Source organism: Danio aesculapii, chromosome 9 (genome assembly GCF_903798145.1).
Source record: "Danio aesculapii chromosome 9, fDanAes4.1, whole genome shotgun sequence".
In the NCBI taxonomy this organism is placed as follows: domain Eukaryota; kingdom Metazoa; phylum Chordata; class Actinopteri; order Cypriniformes; family Danionidae; genus Danio; species Danio aesculapii.
In genome coordinates this window covers 4,359,689-4,384,814 of record NC_079443.1, presented here as the reverse complement: position 1 = coordinate 4,384,814, position 25,126 = coordinate 4,359,689, and the positions used below count along the sequence as shown (strand labels likewise).

Below are 25,126 nucleotides of genomic sequence, written 5' to 3'. Positions count from 1 at the left end.
GTGCAGCCTTTAAAATAATAAGTTTAAAAATTTCACCAAAGTCAGCCAATTTCTTTAGATTTTGGATGTCGGAACTTGCTGGAATGATTATTTTTTTGACACACAAAACACCCACACAAACACAGAGATCCCTAAAATGCTTACAATCACAGTATCTCCTTCACTATACGGGGCATTAGGACTGACTGCAGGTTGAGCGCCCCTCTGCTGGTTTTTACTAAAACACCACTTTCAACAGCAACCAAGTTTTTCCATGTGGTCTCCCATCCAGGTACCGACCAGGCTCAGCCCTGCTTAGCTTCAGTAAGTAACCGGTCTTGGGCTGCAGGGTGATAAGAAACATTTTGAATAATAATAAAGCAAGCCAGAGAATAGTTTAGACACACAAGTCAAAGACAAAGAGCAGTCACAAGAGATGAAGGATTCCTCCCAGTCATCACTGGAGCGCTTGAATAGGCCCCATCCTTTCCTTATTGGTCTACTTCTGAAAACCTCTGCGAGCCCAATTGGAACACCTAGATTTTAGAAGGACAGCAGAGCGCAAATAAAACACGGAAAAGGGGTGGAGGGAACAACAAAGCCACACCCCCAGGCACGTAACAAACACACACACATATATTAGGACTTGATTTCAACAATGTTAAGTCCATGTAACTCCATGATCTGTCCCATAGGAAACGAATAGGGGATTATAAAATTTAATTAATGTATAAATAAGAAACCTTAATATGTCAGAAAGTATGACATAAATCAATAGGATTTATTTTAGATAAGACGGTGACGACATTTGTTTAAAAATGGTTTAAATTGGTATCACACTCCAGACCTTTATGACAAACATGTCCACGAGTGAAAGATTAAGGATTGCAATACAAGGGATGATTGAATTTTTAGATATTTGAAATAGAAACAAGACAAAAACCAACCTTACAGCATTGACCACAGACATTGGCTGAACGGGTTTATTCAATCAGTGCTAGATGGATGAAGTGTTAGCGCATACTCCAGATGATGACGTGTGAACTGTTGAATATAGTGTGATTGTGAACCTGTGGTGTCTCTTCAGTCTCTGTTAGGGTCAGGATCCGCAGTGGGCTGCTCCTCGTCTCCTGCAAACTTCCAGACAATTACAACACCATCTTCCAGTACTACCACAGGAAGTCCTGCACCAGCTGCGGAAAGACTCCTAAAGACCCTGCGCTGTGCCTGGTGTGCGGCGCGTTCGTCTGCCTGAAGGGTCATTGCTGATAAGCAGCAGGGCGTCTGCGAGTGTGTGCTGGTAAGTGTGTATTGGAGCTTTGAAGGAACTTGAGGCGATGTCCACACTAAATCCGCCTGTTAAAGTCATGATGTATCAGTGACGTATGGAATACTGTTTCTGGGTCCAAGCCGCTACTCATTTGAATTGAGAAAATATTCGTTAATATTCACACATTAAAGTGAGTTTTGTATAAAATCATAGTGTACACAACAGTTTCTGGGCTTGCTGCATCACAAATACCTAAATTTTTTATAATTTTCATTTTTGTGTCTCTTTAAAGATGTATTTAAAGTGTACCTACGGTTTTTTATGACTAAATATTAGAACTTGCTTTGATATTTGATCATAAGATATTCATGTTTTAATGTTTGCATGTATTAATTTAATGTATTTATTGCTGTATTAAGTTTTATGTGTGTGTAAATAGTGAGTGCGCCTTCATACTTGAGCATTATGTTCTAATGCACTGCACTCAGTCCCACACACTCTGCAAAAAGAATAAATATTTACCCAAGTAATATTTTCCTTTATATTTTATTCGCCATCAGTGTAAATAGTCCACCCACTGCCTATTAATGCTAGAACTAGATTTGACGCAAGGTCGCCCACATAAATGCTTCTGTTATTACTTTAACATCTTGTGCTTTTAGAAAAAAAACATCCTGACAAGATCTGGATCATGTAGTTAGAAGCACCCAACTTTAAATAGGATACTTTAATTAATCATTAATACTTTAATTAATATACTTTAAATATTACCAGGATATGTGTGAAGTTGAGGTTTCTGTTTAGTTGGCAGTCACAGTGTACATAAATGCACCAGAATTAGCCAAACCTTAGTCATAGCCTTAGTCATATAGTAAAATGGTCTCCCTAAATAAAATAAAAATTATACAATGGACAAAGCAACTATAAACGAGAACTAAAATGGATGTAGCTATAGAAATCCTGATATAGAGCAGTGTTTCTCAACCATGTTTTGTGGAAGACCACCAGCTCTGCACATTTTCCATGTCTCCTTAACCAAACACACCTGATTCAGAGCATTAGCTCATTAGCAGAGACTGAAAGACCTGTAATGGGTTGACAGACAAGGAGGTGTCCAAAACATGCAGTGCTGGTGGTCCTCCAGGAACATGGTTGAGAAACACTAACCCTAACTGTATATAGATAAAATGAACTTGGATATCAACATGATGTAAAGTTGTTTAAGGCTATTTAGTGATTGATTTGTGTTTCTGCTGTTTCATTGGTTTTTTTTGTGTGTGTGTGCAGATACTGTGATGAAGAGCGTCCTGAGGTGCCCATGCTTTTCAGAGACGTCCCATCCCTTCTCATCATCTTCATCCTCACCATGCCTCAGCCCTTACGCAAAGGTACACACACACTCACAGAGAGAGAAAATATACAAGCTTTAATTTTACGAACTCTTCAAATTTTAACGAATTTAACGAACACTGAGTAAATATTGAATGTATACAATATTGTGTAAAATCACAATTGTTTATATTTATTCCATACAGTAAAAGATGGAAAAAGTATGTTTGTAAAAGTAATAGTTAGTCATTTTCCTTCGGCTTAGTCCCTATCAGTTGTCGCCACAGCGGAATGAACCGCCAGCCATTCCGGCATATGTTTTATACAGCGGATGCCCTTCCAGCTGCAACCCAGTACTGGGAAACATCCGTACACATTAATTTACAACACACATACACTACGTACAATTTAGTCAATCCAATTTACCTATAGCTCATGTAGTTCGGGAATGTGGGGGACCCGAAGCACCCAGCGGAATCTCACTCGCACGAGGAGAACAGGAAAACTTCACACAGAAATGCCAACTGGCCCAGCCACGACTCGAACCAGCGACCTTCTTGCTGTATGGCACCAGTGCTAATGACCGAGCCATCGTGCTGCCACAATATAAAAGCTACCACAATTCCAGTCTGAAGTACCACATTGAATTTTATTTTAATATTAAATACATTAATTTTAATTTATTTGAAAATATAAATTAATAAAATCAAAGCGTTAATACAAATATTATGGTGAAATGTGTCATGCTTGCGTGTTTAATGTAATTAAGAGATTTTTGTATATTATGTCATGATAAAAATGTATTTTCTTTTTTTGAATCATTTAATTAGAGCTGCACATTCTGTAAAACAAAGATGAGAATGAGATTCATTCACAAACGAAGCGTTCCCTCCGTTACAATTAGACGTGAAAGCGGGTGTGTTTCAGGACATGGATTGGATTAAATTTAACAGGGAGGGTGCACACTGTAAAACTGTTACTTAGATCTTACTCAAAAAATTAAGGCAACATTTTCCAACTACTTTTTGTAAGTTTAGTGAACTTCTTGTTATTTTAATTTGGTAAAATCAATATTATTTATTTTACTGTATGCAAAAAAATTAAGTAGAGTCTACAAATAAAGCAAAATATTTGAGTTTAACCAATGTGACAAAGCTCAGTAAATTACCAAATCATACTTAGTTAAAATAAGTAACATTTAAAATATAAATTAAACTTTTTGATTTTAGTTAAATAATTTTTTTACTTTTTAATTTAGAATTTTTTTTTCTCAGTCCAATTGAAATAATTAGTTAGCATTGCCATAACTTTAATTATAAAGAAAGAGATATTAGTTTCCAACGTTTATTACTCTATAACAGCTGCCATATACAAACAATTGGATGCAGTTTCTGCAATTACAAATTACAGAAACTTCTCATTTTAAGTGCAACATAGAACACCTTTAAAGTGCAATCTGTGTCCTCTTAACACTGACATTAAAGTACAGTCACTCTTGACCTGAGCAATTTACATAAACGCCTGACTTGTGTGTACAGTACAGTACATTTTCATGTAACATATAAAACATGTTAAACTAATAACGAACATGTTTAAAGTGCAATCTGTGCTATATTGCAATAAAACATTTGAAAAATTAAATAAATAAAATAAAATAAAGGGCCTCTGACCTCAGTATTTGACATAACAAACAAACTTCAGCAAACAAGTGCCCAGAAGCTGGACACTTATCCAGGAACTGAAGAAGTCTGTGCTTGACTACCACATTGCTTTTAGTTAAACAGCCCATCGAACAAGAGTGAAGCAGCAAAGAAACAGAACTTGAGACTCAGCCAATTAACAATTAAACATTCACAACAATCTTCTGGAAAACTCAATAAAACACAAGATTGCCATTTAGTGTGAGGCTGGCAGTTGACCAACTAACTCAGAAGTTTGTTTTTGAGTGTCATGAATCGGGAGGAAGGCTTTGGGCGCAGTGTGTCAAGTCCCACAAAAAGTCTTTGGAACACCTCAAATGTTTTGCAAAGTTGTGGTGGATACTGCAAGTTCAGAGCATATGTCATCCCCAGAAGCAAGCAACATGCCCTGGCCAGATTTCCAAGATCAGTAAGCACCGGATTCCCTCAATGATGATGCCCACTGCATCTGGTTCACAGCAGACATATATCTGCATATTGCGCATGTTCAAGTCCTCATGGACACTGCTCTCCGTTTTTCCCTGTATGAGAATAAACAGAACAATAAGTGTCAAAACTGAAAATGCCACTCTTACAGTTATATCATCAGATGATTATGACTCTAAAAGTCGAAAAAACACTGCAAAATGTAAAACAAGGATTTGCAGTTGAAAAATATGACAGTGTTTTTTAAATCAAGTCTACAAGCAACTGGACAACCAAAATGTTAATTTGGGACCCTGGTTCCTGCACATACATCTGGGTGTTTGTAGGTGTGTTTTGAACAGTAACAATATTGTTTTTAGACATGGTAGCTAATCCCTAACTCTAGTCCCGTACGATATCTCAGAGAGACATGAGATTGATATTGAAAAAGTCAAACTATGCTTTTTAAACAATACTTACAATGTAGTCAGAGATGAGCTCTTGCCCACTCTCTCCCATGTATTCAATGAGGCATCTCAGAGTCACGTCTCTTTTCTTCACCACAGAGGTACTACTCGATCCTATAGTTGGTAAGTCAATAATGAAAAATTGATTCTTGCAGGGAATACAACTACAAACGTACAATGCCATTATCAGTGTGTTCTGTACTAGAGCTTTATATATATATATACAAGTTGAGGTCAGAATTATTAACCCCCCTGTTTAATTTTTTCCCCAATTTCTGTTTAATGGAGAGATGATTTTTTTTCACACATTTCTAATCATAATAGTTTTAATAACTCATTTAATAACTGATTTATTTTCTTTGCCATGATGACAGTAAATAATTTGACTAGATATTTTTAAGACACCTCTATACAGTTCAAAGTGACATTTAAGGCTTAACTAGGTTAATTAGGTTAACTAGGCAGGTTAGGGTAATTAGGCAAGTTATTGTATAATGATGGTTTGTTCTGTAGACTATCAAAAAATATAGCTTAAGGGGCTAATAATTTTGATAATATTGATTATTTAAAAACTGCTTTTATTCTAGCCGAAATAAAACAAATAAGACTTCTCCAGAAGAAAAAAATATTATTTGTTAAACATCATTTGGGAAATATTAAAAAAAAAAATAACATTTAAAGAGGGGCTAATAATTCTGACTTCAACTGTGTATACACACACACACACTTTTTATTTATCTTTAATTTATTAGGATTAATTAAAAATTATTTTTATTATTTACTCACAAGACAAGTAAATAAAAGAACTTATCATTAATATGCATCTGCAACACTGTTACCACTTTTGCCTCACCTGTATCAGTTCCAATAACAAGTTCTTGATGCGTTGACCAGCCTCCACCCTTCGCACTAAACAGGTCAAGAAGTTTTGGAGTGTACTTGTCCAGCTGGGACATAAACATTGATTCTAGTGGAACTGCAGTACACCTTCGGAATTCTTCATTTATCTGTAATACATCAATTGTTTGACTGTTATTTGGAACACTTAAGATGTGTAATTAATTGGCAACCTTTCATTCTTAAACAGCCTTATGAGTGTCTAGCATCACATTCTAGCAACTTTGTTCACTATTTTCCTTTAAACAAAAAGTGAGCATCATGTCAGTGATAAATCATTTACCTGGAATGGTTCAAAGAGGGCAGATCTTTCTTTCAATTTTGGTACATCTGGGGACTGGGCAACCACTTCCATTCTTCTCCAGCTATACGTCCTGGCCATCATGTCATTTATGCTTTTGACATCCCTTTTCTTGCTGGCTTCTATTAACTCAAGTCTCACATTCTCAAGGCTGTTATCTGTATCACCTGAAGGGTGCTGAGGCAGGTAATTTACTTCTGCCCTCTTTGGTTTTTTGATGTTTTTAGCAGGTTTTCTCTCATCTCCCACCTTGTGTTTCATTGAGTTTATCAGGAGTTCAGGACTTCCCAATGCTTTGCGTTTGGTACGATAGTTTCCACATTTGTATTTCAGGCTTTGTTGCCACCCATAAATTCCATTAAAAGATCCCGGTTCCTTCAAACAGGGATGCTTTTCTATTAGTGCCTGTGCTACTGCAGATCTCTGGGCATCATTGGGGTATGCTGTATAGCAAAACATGGCCTCTGCCAGGCGCTCCAAGATCTGCTTTGACACTGGGTGATGTCAGTAGGGTGCCATCTCTTAAATAAATCTCATTACCTTGACTCAAAGCCAGCTCAGTATTGTGAGAAAGTTGGAATTGGAAATACAGCAGGCCATGGATTTGTCTTTCAGAGGGTGAAGGAGAGAGAATCACAGTATCATCCGAGACGTCAGAGTGTGTCACAGACTCTGATAAAGAGCACACACTGGAGGCATCAGGGGTGCTTTCCTGGGGAACAAGGGTCAGTGTTATGTTTAACGGAACATGCACTACTTTCAGTGTGTCTTTATCTTTAAGTTCCTTTGTGGTCGTTAGAGTGAAAAAGTCATTAAACTCTTCATCTTTGTACTGAACACTGATTTCAGTGGTGATGGCAAATTGTTCTTGGATGGCTGCAACCAATTCATCAACAGTTGAGGGTATGCCACTTTTGAGTGTAAGTTTTTTGACCTCGTGATCAATGAGGACCCGGAATCTGACTGTTGGTTCCATCTCTAGAAAGGTAGAAGAAACAATTATATAACAAGTCATACTCAACACTGGAGACAGATGTAGCGCTTTAATGTCACCATGAGCTTTTCTGCAACAATATAGGCTGACAGGGGACAAACATCACTAAGCCTTTGTTGTTCAACAAGAGTTATGTGATCAGTCTTCTCAAGATGAAATCCACGATAGTGTTCATCATACCAGGACATGAGTGTTTTCACAATAAAATGCACCTTTTCCCCAAAAAGGGCAATTTGGACAATCTCTGCAAAATCAGGAAGACCAGCAGTACCACCATAGGCCACGATCATGCCTTTTGAGTACCTTGTTCCATGAAAGGTGACTGTATCAGCCAGCTGTACTTGAGACTGACAAGGAAACAGATGCTTGATTGATTCCTGAACATTTACATGCAGTACATCCAATGGAACTGATTGACTCTTACAACGCTTAGAGCAGGCACGACTGTTGTGAAAGGGTTAATCCCAAAGCACCACTTTTTAGAACACTATCCTGCATTAATAAATGCTTTAATAAATCAATTTAAAAAAGTCCCTTTAGTATTTTTAGCATGTCCAAATGTCCCATGATGCAGTCTATAATATTTTAGTATATTAGTCTTTGTTGGTACACAGTGCTGCATAATTTACAAGGCCATTCCAATTATTATTAAAAATAGAGAGGGATGTCATTTATAATTATTTATTTATTTTCCTTTTTTTTTAACTCTTAATAACTGACTTTTGGTTATCTTAATTCCTCTAATGACAGATAACAACAAACATCTGAAACATTTACCTCAATTCCACCTGTTACTAAAAAGCTTACCTACTCCATGAACTGCTCCTGCCTGTAGATCTGATGGTCTTCTAAGAGCAACACAAATGAAAGAAGAGTTTAGGAAAATATCAGGATCATTGATGTTATTGCAATGCAAAATTGTTTAGTCTTTTTAGTTGAACAAATGGTTTAAGGCAAAATAAAACATTTTAAACAATATACAAAAGATTAAGTTAAAACGTTTACAAATTATTATGATGAATTGCTAAGAGAGGCGCCAAAAAAGTCCTCATCTTTTTCAATCAAGCAGGAACAACTGTGATAACAAACGTATCAGTTAATGTAACTTTTACAGTTTTTCTCAGTGGCTTTGGTGCATTTCTCACAACAATATTTACATTTGCACAACAGTTAATGCATTTCTCAAAACAATTAGTCATTTGTGCACATAATATTAGCAGTTTCTCATTCCTTCCAACAAATTGCAATGCTTTTGGACATGCATCAACTGCTTTCATAAAACTCTCTGCTGTTTTATAACATTATCATTTGCTTATGTCATGTCAGTCAAAATAACTAAACTTATGAATGATGAATAGACATTCCATTTAAAACTAATAGTCCTCATTTCATTACATGAGTCATTACATACAAAAATGTTAAACCAGTTGTCAAAATCGGTCAAGCCAATTATATAAAAAAAATGTAATCTTTTTTTTCCTGAAAATGTTTTCTAAATTGAACAATTTCATGAATGATTCACAGACCTGTGTATGTTATACTGTAGGTTCAGTTTCAGTTATTGTACAGCAATATTGTGCACAGTTCTACCCAAAGGAAGTTTATGTTTGTTGTAAATAAGGGTTGTTTATTCTTTTGCACAATGCTGTGAATAAATTAGAATTGTAAAGAGCATATACAGTAAAAATGTGAACACATTCAGTGTCTTGAACTCAGATACCTTACTAAATGCAGTGATTTAACTTTACTGTAGTTTTCAAATGGCTGTGTAAATAGTATATTTTTAGATTAGATTAGATTCACTTTATTGTCATTACACATGTACAAGTACAAGGCAACGAAATGCAGTTTAGGTCTAACCAGCAGTGCAATAGCAGCAAGTGCAGGATACAGGTATAAGTTATAAAGTGCAGTTATAGAGAAATTATGGTAATATTTACAGATGGATGTACTATCAACATATACAGGTTGTATTAGCTATGAACAGATTTACAATAAATGAATATATGTACAGGATGCTATTAATAGCAGAAGTGTGCAGATAGATAAACAATTACAAATGTCCATGTGCAGTGGGTATGTACAGTTCAAATAAGTGAATCAGTGCAATGAATATGTGCAAACTTTAAATGTGCAAATGTTAAATAGCGCAAATGTCAAATGTTAAATAGACATATAGTGCTGTCTTGAGCATTTTCAGGAAGAGTCACCAAAATCTGACTTTTTTGCATTGCAAAAAATTACAGAGTAAACTGTCATAATGAAAACATGACAAAGCCATCTGACTATCTTACTCAAAACTATGTCAGCACTTTTCATCTCGATGACACTGACACTTTCATTGACATGAATACTTGCTTTTGAGCAATGAGCTATCCATTTGAGCAAGTGACACGCTTTGCAGGTTATCAACTAGGTTTTGAAGTTTGTACTAATTGTTTTGAGAACTGCATTAACTGTTGTGCAAATGTAGAGTGTCTACTAAGTGTTGTGAAAAATGCACCGCGACTGAGAAAAAAACTGTAACTGACATGTACGAGAATAAGAGGCCATGCTATTAAGTGTTTTGCTAGCTAACGTTAATTCGGAAAGAGCCAGTTTAAGACGAATGATTTAAGACAAAATAATTCACATTTACCAAGGCTAACGTTACTAGACAAACAAAATGACGATGTTTTTTGTAAAGTACCCAAACTAAGTAGAAACATAATCTGGTAACATATCTCACAAATACCGATCATACGTTAGCGATAGTTTTTTAGGATTAATGCTAGTTTTAATGCATTTGGTAAGGCCGCATGGCGCCTGCAAACTGACAAATTTAAGTTAACGTCTGAAACCTAGCGACGCGTTTACATATATAGTGCTACAAAAGCGTGCTCATTCGGCTAAAACCTTACTTTATGCAATGTAGTTACTTACATGTGTTGCACGTTGTATAAAGCCCGCAAAACTCCACAGAAATCCGAAACTGGTCCGGTACAGGTGACACTCTGAGCAACGATGTCGTTCTGCATGCACGCTGCATCATGTGGGCGGGCCGTGACGTTTTACTTTGGATGTAAACACTTAAATAGAGTTTTGTAAAAGCAATTTATTGTGAAGGTTAGTAAAACACAATTTTTTGATAGGTAATAATAAGTTACAAAAACAATCACACTTTTTACTTAGGTAAAACTTGAATTAACTCAAAAAAAAAGGTAATCAATTTATTGGAAGAAATATACTTTTTAAAATAAATTCCTATAGACAACACCCTTGAAGAACTTTTTACAGTGCATAATACATTTACATGCATTGTCTGCAACACCAGTGCGATCACTTATCCATCGCATAGAAAAGTGATGTAAATTATAGTTTTTGTCATTTAAAAAACCACCGGGAAAACTCCCAATCATATACATATATATATATATATATATATATATATATTATATATAATATATATATATATATATATAATATAATATAATATATATATATATATATATTAGTGGTGGGCCAATTTCGCCGTTAACGCAAGACTCTTATCGGGCGATTAAAAAAAAAAAAATATTATATATATATATATATAATATATAATATATATATATATATATATATATATATATATATATATATCGCCGTTATTCTATTCTCAAAGTTGGGTTGGGAGCTGGGTCTGTTCCATGCAAGCTATGATGACTTTCACCTTGATATTTTAGCGTGGATGTATACCTGGCCGGTGAGGCGTATGACAAAAAGTGTCCTTCTGAATCAAATCAGCAGGATGCCCTTCTGGATCTTTCACTTACTTCGAAGACACTACTGACTACGTTTACATGGAGATCAGTAATGTAGCTATTTGGCTTAGACAATAATATAATTAAGGTGTTTACGTGAAGTGCTTTCGTGTAAGTTTCCTGTAATTTTGGGTGACTTTAACTGCAGTTCGGCAGTTTCATCTTCATTCATGAACGTTTCATTCATACCTCCGTGACAAACTGGGGTATTAGACGCAAATAAGAGTAATTACTGGTGAGTGTTATGGAATTTATTAACGAACCATTTCTGTTTAGTTCAGTTATGACTTAAGTCAGATTAAGGGAATCAAAATTCACTGTTTTGAGCTTATGTAGGCCTACAGTTCAAAACTGTTCATGTTTAACTGAATAAACAGTTAGTAAACACAAGTACATCTTATTGAACATCATTTATTTTCATCACCAATTATTATCAGAGCAGTTTCTCAACCAGTTTGTGATGCGTTTTGGACACATGAGATGAGCCCCTGGTCTAATGCGCCACCTGGCTTGAGAAAACTGTTCTCAAAGACTTACTTATTATTAGATTAATCTAGATTAATTTCAAGACTACAGTGAGATTAATCTAGATTTTTTAAAAATAATCTATGCCCACCTATAATAATAAATAAATAAATATATATATAAATGTGTGTGTATGTATGTATATATATACATACATACATACATATATATATATATATATATATATATATATATATATATATATATATATATATATATATATATATATATATATATATATACACATATATATTATACACATATATATATACACATATATATATATACACATATATATATATATATATATATATATATATATATATATATATATATATATATATACACATATATATATATACATATATATATATATCTATATATATATATATATATATATAATTATATACACATATATATACATATACATATATATATATACATAACATATATATATTACATATACATATATATATATATATATATATATATATATATATATATATATATATATGTATATATATGTATATGTATACATATATATATATATATAATATATACATACATACATACATACATACATACACACTACATACCACATATATATATATATATATATATATATTATATATGTATATATATATATATATATATGTATATATATACATATATATATATATATATATATATATATATATAATATACATATACATACATACATACATACATACATACATACATACATACATACATACACACACACACACACACACACCGCACACACACACACACACACACACACACACACACATATATATATATATAGATATATATATAAGAGATTTACTACTGATCACATCACCGTACTTTCCTCACATGATATGCAAGACAATTGTAGCTGTTGCTAAATGGCATATTCGATTCTATGTTGATGTATCCTTTAGCCCAATTCCCTACTTTAGTTTAGAAAGTCAGCACATAATGTTTAGTCCTATTCAAGGAGCAAAGCACACCGATAGTGAGCAACTCGGTCGATTTATTTAAACACATTTTAAAACATTTAGATTTAAATTCCTTTTACTACACTTACTTCCTGACAAACACGTAAAGGTGTGGAAATGTATGGCTGTGCTGCAAAACAGTATTATTTACACCACTTAAAAAACCTTTCATCCTCTGTCCCTACACACGCTTACTTACTTTCACACGTGTGTTCAGTTTTAAATGGACCATGACTGTTACTGGTGGATCACTGGTCATTGATTGACTCCATCATGTGTTCTGTCATTGTGAACAGGACATCGATTCTGTACATCACTCTGAAGACTGAAAACAACAGAAAATCGTTTATAAGACTTAAGAAAAGCATAGTGCTGCACAACAACATGAAGTGTGTGTGTGTGTGAGAGAGAGAGAGAGGTGTCATTGTCTCTGATGTGGAATGTTAATGGATTGTCATTGTCTGTTGGTAAAAGTGTGTGTGGATTTCTTAACACCTGCTTCACGCGCACAAAGGGCTAATTACGCTCTCTAGAAAATCAGATGTCCTTTTTCTGCACTCAGTCACATGATTGATTTTCAGTGCGCCTTAACAAAAGAGCCACAGTTCTCTTGATAGCTCCGGGGTCTATAGAGCTGTTTGAGTGGCTGAATCTGGTTATTACAACGAATGCTTTTATTCAGAGAAATTAACATATTAGGATTGGTAAAACTGGCTTAGACTTGATCACACAATGCATTTTTTTGGATTGAGATTGAATGATTTTCTAGTTTTACTTGCCTTGCATTTTTGCCTTTGCGCTCTGTGCGCCTGCAGCTGGAAAAAAGTAAACTGAGCAGAAAAAGCGAACTGCGTTAGTCACGTCTTTTTTCATTGATGGTTATTCTTCTTCCTAAGATCTCCATGAAGGTGGTCACATTTTCTTTCCCCTCTCCCTCCCGTATCTCTAGTGGCTGGCTCCCTTTGTTTTGTCTTATTCCATCTTAGAGGCTCTCTTTGCCCTGCTCTCCAAACAATAAGGAATTATAGAATTGATCAACTGGTCTTTGAACGCAGTTGACACCATCCTCTTGACAAGAAGCTTGGGTTCGGGGGAACCCTACTGTCCTGCAGGAACGTTTACAGCTGGATACATGATCGACGCGTGGGAGAAGTGACGCGTCGTGTGCCTAGCCGCTCTGTCCTTGGAGAAAATTGAAGATATCTATTTATTCTGAACTTTGGGGATCGAGGATTAATAAAATCGGTCAGTGTGGCTCAAAACCCCAGCTGGATTAAAGACAAACACATTCCCCCTGAGAACAAGATAACGAGACTCTCTGAATTCCTCCTCCCTGTTCCAGGGACACCTGTTAAGACTCTACAGCAGGGATGGGCAAACTCGATCCTGGAGGGCCGGTGTCCCTGCATAGTTTTGCACCAACCCTAATCAAACACACCTGCTTGTAGCTTTCTAGTGATCTTGAAGACACTAATTAGGGTGTTCAGGTGTGTTTGATTAGTGTTGGAGCAAAACTCTGCAGGGACACCGGCCCTCGAGGATCAAGTTTGCCCATGCCTGCTCTACAGGCTTTCACACACAAACAGACGAGACCTATATTGGACTATTTCCACATTCCCTGTTCCCATCCCCTGTTGTGTTTGTTGCCGGAGCTTTTTTTTTTGCCCTACTTCAAGGATAATCTGAGTGAGGCTTTTTTTTTGCCTCTCTTTTCCCTAATGTATCTTATTTCCTCTTTCTAAAAGCTACTTCTTGTCTGACCTGTCTCCCCCTGGGGTCCAACTTCGCTACATTTAAAGGTGTATGTGACAGGCTTTCGTCGTCATTAATTAAATGAAAGCAGAGGGGTTTCCATTGAGGTGTGACCGCAGTCTGTGTTGTCAAGATGACTATGGAGACAATCAAAGATGGAGAAGAGACTAGTGGTCTGTTCCGAGTTATCCAGAGCTGTATGACTTCACATATCGTCAATATTATAATATATATATATATGGTGCCTTACACTTCACAAATGTTTCTTGTATAACCTCTAGTTACAGACCTTTATCTACAGTAGACTTTTCTGTCGAAATATGTGGAGAACGCTTTTTTTTTAATGGTGGTTAATAGCCGTGGGAATCTTTAAGGACTTAATTATCTGATTCCGATTCTGGGGGTCACAGTGCAATTCCAAAACTCTTTCAAGGATGTATTCTTTCTTGTTCACTTCTGCTATACATTTAAATCTTACTAATTTGCATCTGAACCAGAATTTGAGTTTCTATGCTTGCGTTTAAAGATTGGAATTTCCTGATGCTGGCCACCCAGCAGATCAGAAACATGAATAAGTGCCTTTTAATGCTTATTATTTTTCTGTTTAGAGCAGAGAGATGCCCTAACTAGGGCCCATGGGCCAAAGTTGGCCCATAGTAACCTTTGATCTGGCCTGCCATCCCATCTAAGAACAGAGGGAGGATGATGAGGATGATTTGAGATTGTCAATTCATATTTAATGCAACCCTTTGTTTGTTTGTTTTGTTGTTAAAAGCTAACTGGAATTAAATGTTTCAATCATATGGTGTAATTGAATCAGATTTTGTTAAAATGTACATACCCAGAATGTTGAAACAACTCACGTTACATATTTTGAGTTAAACTGAATGAGTTTCTTTCATCCTAATCTTAAATCAACTTATTTAGATTAATCATAGACAGGATGACCATGGATGAATTTGTCTTAAATGTACCATCCTCCATCAGGTGGTGTTATTACTCATGTTGTTGTTTGTTGTATGCAGAGCACTTCACGTGTGTGGTGAAGGTGTTGTACAGTCTGCAGTTCACACAGTCTCTGGCTGCGCTCTCCATCAGATTCAGCCGTGAGGAGAGACTTGCCTGGAGCAACGCTGGAGCTGCCAAGAAGGTACGACCGGTAATGAATACGCTTGACCTCCCTGTCAAACACATCACCCAATCACTTATCCTTCCAACCACCAATCAGAAAGCACATTGCTGGGGTGTACTTCAACCATTTAACCTTTTAACAGTGGTTTACCGTCAACGGTTCTCAATCCTGGTCTTCACAATCTCCCACTCTGCACATTTTTACATGTCTCTGTTATTTTACACACCTGATTTAGGCCCCGTTTGCATTGCACCAAAAAACCTTTTGTTGTTGCTTGTTTAAACTACTTATTGAAATGAGCTGAAACAACACAATTCGTTGGGACAGCTTAATTTTTTTATGTTCAATCCACTTAAATGTGTTAAATCTTAATGAAAAAAGTGAACTTAATTAATTTGGTTTGGACAATATGAATAAATTGTGTGGAACTCTGCATATTTTTACAGTTGGTTTTCGTCAATCTGATCACGAGTGCGCGAAAGAGACACATTATTATCCATGCTTGGTGTTTAAATGTGTCTCTTGTCCACTTTCGACTGCTTCTCTGACAAGGGAGTGTCTGTGGAAGATGTTGGATTCCTTTCTTTAACACTGAAAATTAGAGCAATTTTTGTTAAAAATTGTAATTGTATTAAAAATAGCCTACCAGAACAATCAAAACGCTTTATTAATAGGTTATTTCATGCATCGACTAATGAAATACATACCCAATCATCCCAACGACCAATCAGAAAGCACATTTTTGGGCTGTACTTCAACCATTTGATTGTTTAACGGTGGTTAATCACGGTTCTCACAATTTCCCGCACTGAACGTTGATCATGTATCTGTTGTTTTACACACCTGATTTAGGCCCTGCCCCCCCCCCCCCCCCCCCCCACTCCCAAAAAAACATTTTATTTCTTGTTCAAACTACTTATTGAAATTAGCTGAAAAAACACAATTATTCAGATTTCGTTGGGACAACTTAATTTTTCTAATATTCAATCCACTTAAATTAGTTAAATCTGTAAATTTAACTTAATCGATTTATGTTCAGACAATATGAATGAATTGTGAGGAACCCTGCATTTATAAAATGGATTTTCTTCGATTCGTCTCTTTTGTCCACTTTCAACCACTCCTCTGATGTAGGAGGGTCTGTCGATGGGTGTTGAATTTCTCTATTTAACGCTGTGAAAGCTGGCACAATTTTCGTAACAATAAATAAAAGTTATTTTAAAATAACCTACGAGAACAATTAAAAAAGCTTTATAAATAGGTTACTTTATGCATTGACTAATGAAACTATAGATAATTAATTTAATTAATCTCACATCAACTACTATTAGGCCTGGACACGTTCATTCTGTTTTACACATTTACATTGGCTGGTTTGTTTTTAAAAATTTGTTTAACAAATATTTTAGAACATCGAAAGTAATTTAACTAGGAATCATACCAAATTGTTCAAGGAAAAAATGAAAAAAAAAAACGTAAATTTTTAAAAGGAGGCGTGGCACCAAACCCCACCCCTAAACCCAACCATCATTGGGGGATAAGCAAATCATACAAAATTGTACGGATGTGATTGTAGGATTTCATACGAATTAGCCACTAAATCATAAAGTTACGAATTGCAGTAAGATAGCGTTACCAGTTCAGTTTATTATTCTTTGTCCCAATAAAGGAAACTAATGTTGAGCAGGAATACACCACACCAGGAAAAGAACATACAATACAGACCACCCAACAATTTAACATAAGCAGAAACAACACTAATGGCAGCTAAAAAGAAGTAGCCACGGTAAAGTATTAAATGAAAACTTTACAATGTTTTACAATTTTAAGATGTGTATATGCTGTTGTTTTTTTTTTTATTTGTTTAACAAATATTTTAGAACATCGAAAGCGAATTAAAAACTAGCGCTCAAATGTTAGCATGAAATGGACGTTTTTAAAATGTCTATTTATATACGAGTAAAAATATATAGATATTTTAATACTGTGTACGCATTCCATACAAAATTTGAGTTTCTAGTATTCATTCATTCATTCATTCATTTAATCAACCAACCATAGTGAAGGCACAGACAATAGAGACTTGTTTATTTGCCCTCCTTTATTTTGGACACTATGAAAATTCAGTGCCACTAGGGGGCACATTCCAACAGTCGTGTCCGAATGTCGCCTGCAGTGGAAAGGTGGATTAAGTTACTCATTTCCCCAACTCTATTAAAAGCAAACATTTTCGCGAGTGTCCTCCAAGTGATCCACAAAATTTGTTTTATGTATAGTTAAATTCATTAATTTAGCAACTCCTCTCGCTGACTTCTTTACTACCATTTCGTCATGACAGTTAATCCGAGTCGGCCCCTATTGTTACAAATAATAATATAATAGCGAGCGCGTAAGTATAAAAGCCTTCACAAATCATGACTGTGTGCGCACAAAGTATAGATCAGCCTCAAGCAATCCGATCCGATTTGTTTTCAGCCACCTCTGGAAGTGGTTGAAAGTGGACAAGCTCAAAACATTTCGCACCCCATCCAGACCTAGAATTGTCCACTTATGATTGGATCAATGAAAAAAAACCTTTACACCATGTGCAAACAGCCCCCTACGAGTCATATAAGAAACATATTCCCTACATAGTGTTTACTGCATTCTACCCCCTGGCCCCTGCATAAGGTAAACCGGCTGAAGTTAAAGTTTGCTTAATTTAAAGCATCTTTATCATCTATTTTACCACAATACATCAATAGTACTGCAAAAAAAAAGTGCTTTTCCTCCTTGGATTTTTGTGTCTGTTCTCGTCCAAATATCTAAAAATATCGTCTCGTTTTTAGATAGGATAATTCCAAATATGAGTGAGTTTTTCCTTAAAACAAGCTAATAGTCTACCAGTGGGCTAAGCTAAATAACTTGGCTTGTCAACAGTTTGGCTTGTTAGTAATTTATTTGTTATAAGTTCAATTTAGCAAGGATGCATGTTCTATTTCTACAAGAACTCTCAAAAACCAATCAACAATCTTATATTTAGCTGTTTGTACTGTTTATTTTACATTGTTTTAATGTGGCTCGTCCATTTCAATTTGGAAAATGGGAAATGTCCTTTTTATTATGATTAAATTGCACACCAAGACCCTCCATGATAAGCTCGTTTTCTAAAAGGCGCGAACATGTTATTGCCAGTCAATCCTGTTTGTTGAAGTGGATGATGGCAATAATCCTCAGTTTATTCAGATCCCATATGAAGAGCTGCTTGAGCAAAACCTTCAGATAAATCTCAGTTTTCATTAGCACAGAACAGGTCATTAGTAATGCTTCTGCACTCACTTAAATGCCTGTTTTGAGGGGGTTTGTGGGAAATAAATGGACTTAGTTTCATTTCATCAGTCCACATTATAGAGTCATTATAGAGAATCTCTTTCTGTGTCTGAAATGTTCATTGCTTTTGTAAATTGCTGACAATTAAATCAACACGCTTAGGTTTCAGAGCACAGCAAACTGTAAATGTTATTGCACACCGAGTCCGAAGGTTTTGTCCGTGATTATAACACGTTAAAATATAAATTCGACCTCATGATCTCACTGCCGCCGAAAGGTTTGTCCAACATTCAAAAATTGAATCAGGCTCGATTTTCTTTCGATTTTCGACTTTCAGCTGTGTTACGACCCTGGTCAAGGCCGCAACATAAAAGAACACCCGACAAATACAATTCACTTTTAATAACCCCTAATGTAGGGTCTCTTTATTTGTCTTTTTTTTTTGTCTTTTCTTATCAACAAGAAAAAAAGTGAAGCCAAATACCTCGGGGTGAACCCTACAGAAAAATAATAAACAAAAATACACTAAGTAAACACCCAAATGAAACTTACTACACCTAATAAAATAACAAAAATCTCCCTGACTAACATAAACACAGGTGAAAATATTTACAAAAACGAAAAGTGGCGTCCAACCCCTACTGCCTATTACCGTGTATATATTTACAATATTACCGTGTATATATTTACAATATTAACAATCAACAAACACACAAACTAAAACAAAAATAATAGGAAGGGGAAACACGGATGGGTATACAACACAAAGTCAACACTAGCACAACAGCACGAGAAACACAATCAACAAAAACAACTCAACAACAGAAATAACTTTATCAAAATCTCAACAACACGCCAACAAAACTCGCTCTCCCGCCCCACGCCCGTTGATCTCTTTTTAAAGGACGCCCTGGGTTACTTCCTCCAATCCCAGGGCACATTAGGTAGTTAGGGCGGGGCCTGCAGGTGGAAAGAGGGAGAGAGAGAGAGAGACAAACACACACAAACAAACACACCTGCCAACGCAACAGCTGTCATGATTTTTTTCTTGTCTTTTCACATCTGAAAAGGCCTTTTGAGAGGTGTTTTGACATGGCCGCCATATTAAGTGAAAGGCAAAATCTAAAATGGCGTCAGAGAAACTAAAATAATACAAATGTTCTGTTGTTTATTGCGTGCTAGTTTCTCAGTGTGGTTTGGTGTGTGTGTGTGTGTGTATATGTCTGTTCAGCCTGATCTCACCAGGAAACGCAACTGTTTTATGTTTTGTCAGTTTAGTGGCTAATTCGTACGAATTCAGTTGTACAACGATGTACGATTTTTAAAAAGGAGGCGTGGCACCAAACTCCACCCCTAAACCCATCCGCCATTGCAGGATGAGTGAATCGTACTAAATCGTAGGAGTGAGATCATATGAATTCATATACGAATTAGCCACTGAATTAAAAAGTTACGAATTGCGGTGAGATGGCGTTGGTCTGTTTGTATCTCCGTACCTCCATACAAACTGCCAGTCTCCGTTCAGAATCGATTGGTTCATGGAAATGTTTGTTAAATATGTGATTCCAGTATCGCTAGCGAAGTATCAAACTGAGCCACGGACAACCTGAGGTAAACTTTAAATGGGTCAGGATAATCCCAGAGCTCTTTGATAAGGAGGTACAACAGCTTAGTCTCTTTGCAATCTAAGGATGGGATGGACCCAATATTTTCTTGTTCTTTTTCTTTTGTTACCCAGGGAGAAGACTCGTGTTTACTCCTCGAAGACTCCATTTTGTATTGTTTTGTGAATTATTTTGCAATGGATTAAGTAATACGCATCAAACTCTGTGTGCAAGTGATGAATTTTTCAGATTTTAATACAAAAAAACCCCACACATATGGAAATTTCGGCCTTTGAATGTTCAGATCCATCTGTGATTACCAGCAATGCTGTCTTAGTTGTCACTGGTATTTAAAACAGAGTTGTGGGTTTCTGTTTAGGTGACTTTGATTCCAGTGTAGAGATTTCAAGCGTTTTATTTTTGCTCTACAGAACCTGCCAAACTCTGACAAATCATGGGAATCCCTCCTGGGTCACATGATCTCTGAGCTGACGAAGGCCAAAGACGTGTACGACACCAACTCTGAGGAAACATCCGCTGTGAGTCTAAAGTTATGAAGGATCCACACACACCACTACTTTGGTTTTGTAAAGGTTTTACGACCTAATCACATTATTAATTAAATAAAAACAGATAGTGTTCTAATAATGTGACTTGCTGTAATTGTATTTAACAGAAATTGATTGTCTATCACTGACCTACAGCATCGGTAAAAGTAATGTAGACTTTCAAGATGATTTTCTTGATGAAAACCAGTGTTCATTTCATGAGAATCAACTATGTAGTGATTGGTTCACACCAAACACAAATTTATTAAAGTATTCACAGGATTAATTCACATAATTACATGTGATTAGAGCCGAATTATCATGATCTAATTGTTATTTGGTCTTGATCGCTTCTACTGCCCAAGTTCAAATAACTGAACTGTGTGAAATGGAAAAAAGTTCATGCAGTGCTTCACGTCTGGTGTGAACCCAGGCTCACACTTCATTTTAATGTACAATTAACGCTATTAACAAACAATTAGCAAACTATTAACTAAGACTTTTAGCTCAAACTACTGATTAGCTTCTTATTAATAGTTAGTAAGGTATTAGTAAGGAAGGTTTGAGCCGGAAGTTGATTGTTTGTTATCTCTGAGTCACTTCTTATGTAAGACTTGTCTGTAAACATTAGTTTATAGCCCGTTTCCACTGAGTACAGTACGGTACGGGTCGGTACGAGTCACCTTTATCAGGCTCGCGTTTCCACTGCTAAAAGGGTACCAATGATACCCTTTTGGTGGGTGTGGTGTGCGACAAAGTTTCAGTCGACGTCATTCTCGCCTGAGGAAATGTCAAAGTAAAGCTGTACGGGTCGTTTACAAATCATATGAGAAGCACTTCTTACAAAACAGATGCTTTATACACGTACATACTTGTGGATAATGTTCATTACTAACCTTTCTATGAACATGATTTGATTATGAGATCATTGATGCAAAATGGCCTACTGTAACATCTGCGATTTACATAAAATAAATAAATAAATGCAACATATGAACACATACAGACCCTTACAATCTCCGATGTTTCCAAATTACAGAATAAAACTACACACACAATACATTTAGTCCTTATTTGGGTTCAAAAACAACGCGCAGCATATAACCCACAGTCGGTGCAAACCTCTCATCTGTATCTTTAATCTTCACCAGCACATTTAACCTCTGTTAGAGAGTAATTCTGTCGTTAAGAGTTCAAAATAGTCCAAAAGGTGATGATAATAGTTAAACATGGCAGTTTGTTCATGTTTGCGGAAAATCGTTTGCTCCTTAGTTTTTTCCGGCTTCTCCTTTGTTTTTTCCGGCTTCTCCTTTGTTTTTTCCGGCTTCTCCTTTGTTTTTTCCGGCTTCTCCTTTGTTTTTTCCGGCTTCTCCTTTGTTTTTTCCGGCTTCTCCTTTGTTTTTTCCGGCTTCTCCTTTGTTTTTTCCGGCTTCTCCTTTGTTTTTTCCGGCTTCTCCTTTGTTTTTTTCCAGCTTCTCCTTTGTTTTTTCCAGCTTCTCCTTTGTTTTTTCCGGCTTCTCCTTTGTTTTTTCCGGCTTCTCCTTTGTTTTTTGCGGCTTCTCCTTTGTTTTTTCCAGCTTCTCCTTTGTTTTTTCCAGCTTCTCCTTTGTTTTTTCCGGCTTCTCCTTTGTTTTTTGCGGCTTCTCCTTTGTTTTTCCAGCTGCTCCTTTGTTTTTTCCAGCTTCTCCTTTGTTTTTTCCAGCTTCTCCTTTGTTTTTTTCGCGCTTCAATCTCGCGTTTGTTAGTTTCTGATAGGATCGGATGTCAGAAGCACTTCAATAATCACACGTAGGTTATTATAAGCTCAAGACGTTTGTTATTTCCAATATACATGCACACATGAGCTATAGCGAGAAAGCAAAGCAAAGCTCATGCTTTAGACGGCCTTGTAAAAAACTACAGGGCACAGGGTAGAATCTGCTCTTCTACTTGGCTTCGTGGCTGTTCATCAAGACGACGACGACAAGGTGTGTTTGAGCTCAGGTCGACCTTGGCTTGTTATTATATGTGTATATTATTACGTGTAATGTCTCGGCTGTGTATTTAAAACATGGCAGTTACTTTGTTTTCATTCTGGCTTTTTGCACAAGCGACGTATCTCTGTAAACCAATAGCGTTCAGCTGCGTGTCTTGCTCTGCCTTTTGGTACGCTTTAGTTGTGCAAGGTACCCTTTGCAAAGGGTACCCAAAAAGTGGTACGGTATGGTTTGCGTTTAGCTTCCTTTTGACAGTGGAAACGGTTTATAAAAGCATACCGTAACACTCAGTGGAAACGGGCCATTAAAGACACTATTATCAATAGGAAATGAGCTGTTATTAATGCTGTCTTCTCTCTGTAGTTGAGCTCCAGTGTTTGGTCTCCTCAGTCCATTGAGTTCAGCCTCCAGCAGTTCTGTCTGCCCTTCCTGAGACTCTCCTGTTTACTGCAGCACCACCTGTATGGAGACAGCTTACCCGGCTGCCTGGTAAACACACACACACACACACACACACACACACACACACTAGGGCTGCACAATATTGGATAAATAAGACATTGCTATATTTTGTTTTGCTGCTGTATACAGTTGAAGTCACAATGATTCACCCTCCTGTGAATTTTAATTTCTTTTTTAAATATTTGCCAAACAACGTTTAACAGAGCAAGGAAATTTTCACAGTATTTCCTATAATATTTTGTCTTCTGGAGAAAGTCTTATTTGTTTTATTCCGGCTTGAATAAAATCAGTTTTAAAAATTTTTTTAAAAACCATTTTAATGTCAAAATTATTAGATCCCCCCCCCCCCCCCGTCAGTGCAATAGCCTAGTGGTTAGCGCGCTGACATATGGTGCAGTAGCACTTCAGGGCGTCCCGAGTTCGAATCCCGGCTCGTGGACATTTCCCGTCCCTACCCCCTCTCTCTCTCCCACTTCGCTTCCTGTCTGTAAAACTGTCCTATCCGCTTAATAAAGGCAAAAAGGCCAAAAATAAATCTTTAAAAAAAAAAATTTATTAGCCCCCTTAAGCTATATTTGTTTTGGATAGTCTGCAGAAATAACCATCATTATACAATGACTTGCCTAATTACCCTATTTTTAACCTAATTAACCAAGTTAAGCCTTTAAATAACACTTTAAGCTGAATACTAGTGTATACCTAGTCAAATATTATGTTCTGTCATCATGGCAAAGATCAAATAAACCAGTTATTAGAAATTAATTATTAAAACTATTATGAAAGTATATAAAATTAATGTATATCCTATTGGTAATCCTATAGAAAATATTAATTGAAATCTGTAAGGGGTGTACTCGCTGTATATGTAGATTTACAGCACACTTTAAATGTATTGTTGAAATGAAGGTGATTTAATGATGGATGTTGTTTGCTTCTCTGCTGTATGACAGGTGGAGGAGGAGTTCTCTCTGCTGACGCGCTGTCTGGGTTTAGCTACTTCCGTTCAGTGCAGTGGATCCATGAGCAGCGCAGCGTGTCTGGAGTGGAACATCAGTGCTTTTGACTTGATCAGTCAGTGGTGCTCTGAGGTCATCGCTCTGTCCGATACCCCCTCTCAGCAGTCTGCGGTCAGTATCTGCTCTTCCTCCTGGAGCAAAAGTATATAAATATAATGCGTTAAGGTTTTAAATAATACAATAATGATAAAAATAAAATTTTAATAGATATTCGAAAAGGCTTCAGTAAAAACTCGATTCAACAATGTTAAGTGGTTGAAAAAAAAAACAGCAGCAATTCCTTAATCTTTCCCTTTGGACAAAAACGTCCACCCATAGGAAATGAAGAGGAAATATTCAAATCTAATGCTTTTTGTTGTTGTTTTTTGTCCAATAAGAATCAATAATTCAACATAATGCAGATAAAATGTATAATCAATGAAGGTCTGAGTCTATACAAAGTGTTCAATGTGTCACACACACTCATCATAAACACACAGACCCCCCAAAACTCCATTGAAAACTATCGCCATGTACGTTCTATAGTTATTTTTATACAGTCGTAAGCCAGAAGGTTTCACCAAAGTCAACCCATTTTTAGATTTTGTCTGAGCTTACTGAAATAATTTTTTAAAAAACACACACAGACCCCCCCCAAACGCCATTGAAAATGATTAACATTTACTTTATATTGTTTT

General features: G+C 36.2%; 1 protein-coding gene across 1 annotated transcript in view; it reads left to right on the top strand.

The window, feature by feature from the left end:
• The window catches only part of ubr3 (ubiquitin protein ligase E3 component n-recognin 3), a 151,766-nt gene that overhangs the window by 117,360 nt on the left and 9,280 nt on the right, over nucleotides 1-25,126 (top strand). The window contains exons 34-36 of the mRNA XM_056464685.1: nucleotides 20,879-20,986; nucleotides 23,335-23,460; nucleotides 24,384-24,560. Of these exons, the coding sequence (XP_056320660.1) occupies nucleotides 20,879-20,986; nucleotides 23,335-23,460; nucleotides 24,384-24,560 (411 nt within the window). The remainder of the gene's footprint in view (nucleotides 1-20,878; nucleotides 20,987-23,334; nucleotides 23,461-24,383; nucleotides 24,561-25,126) is intronic.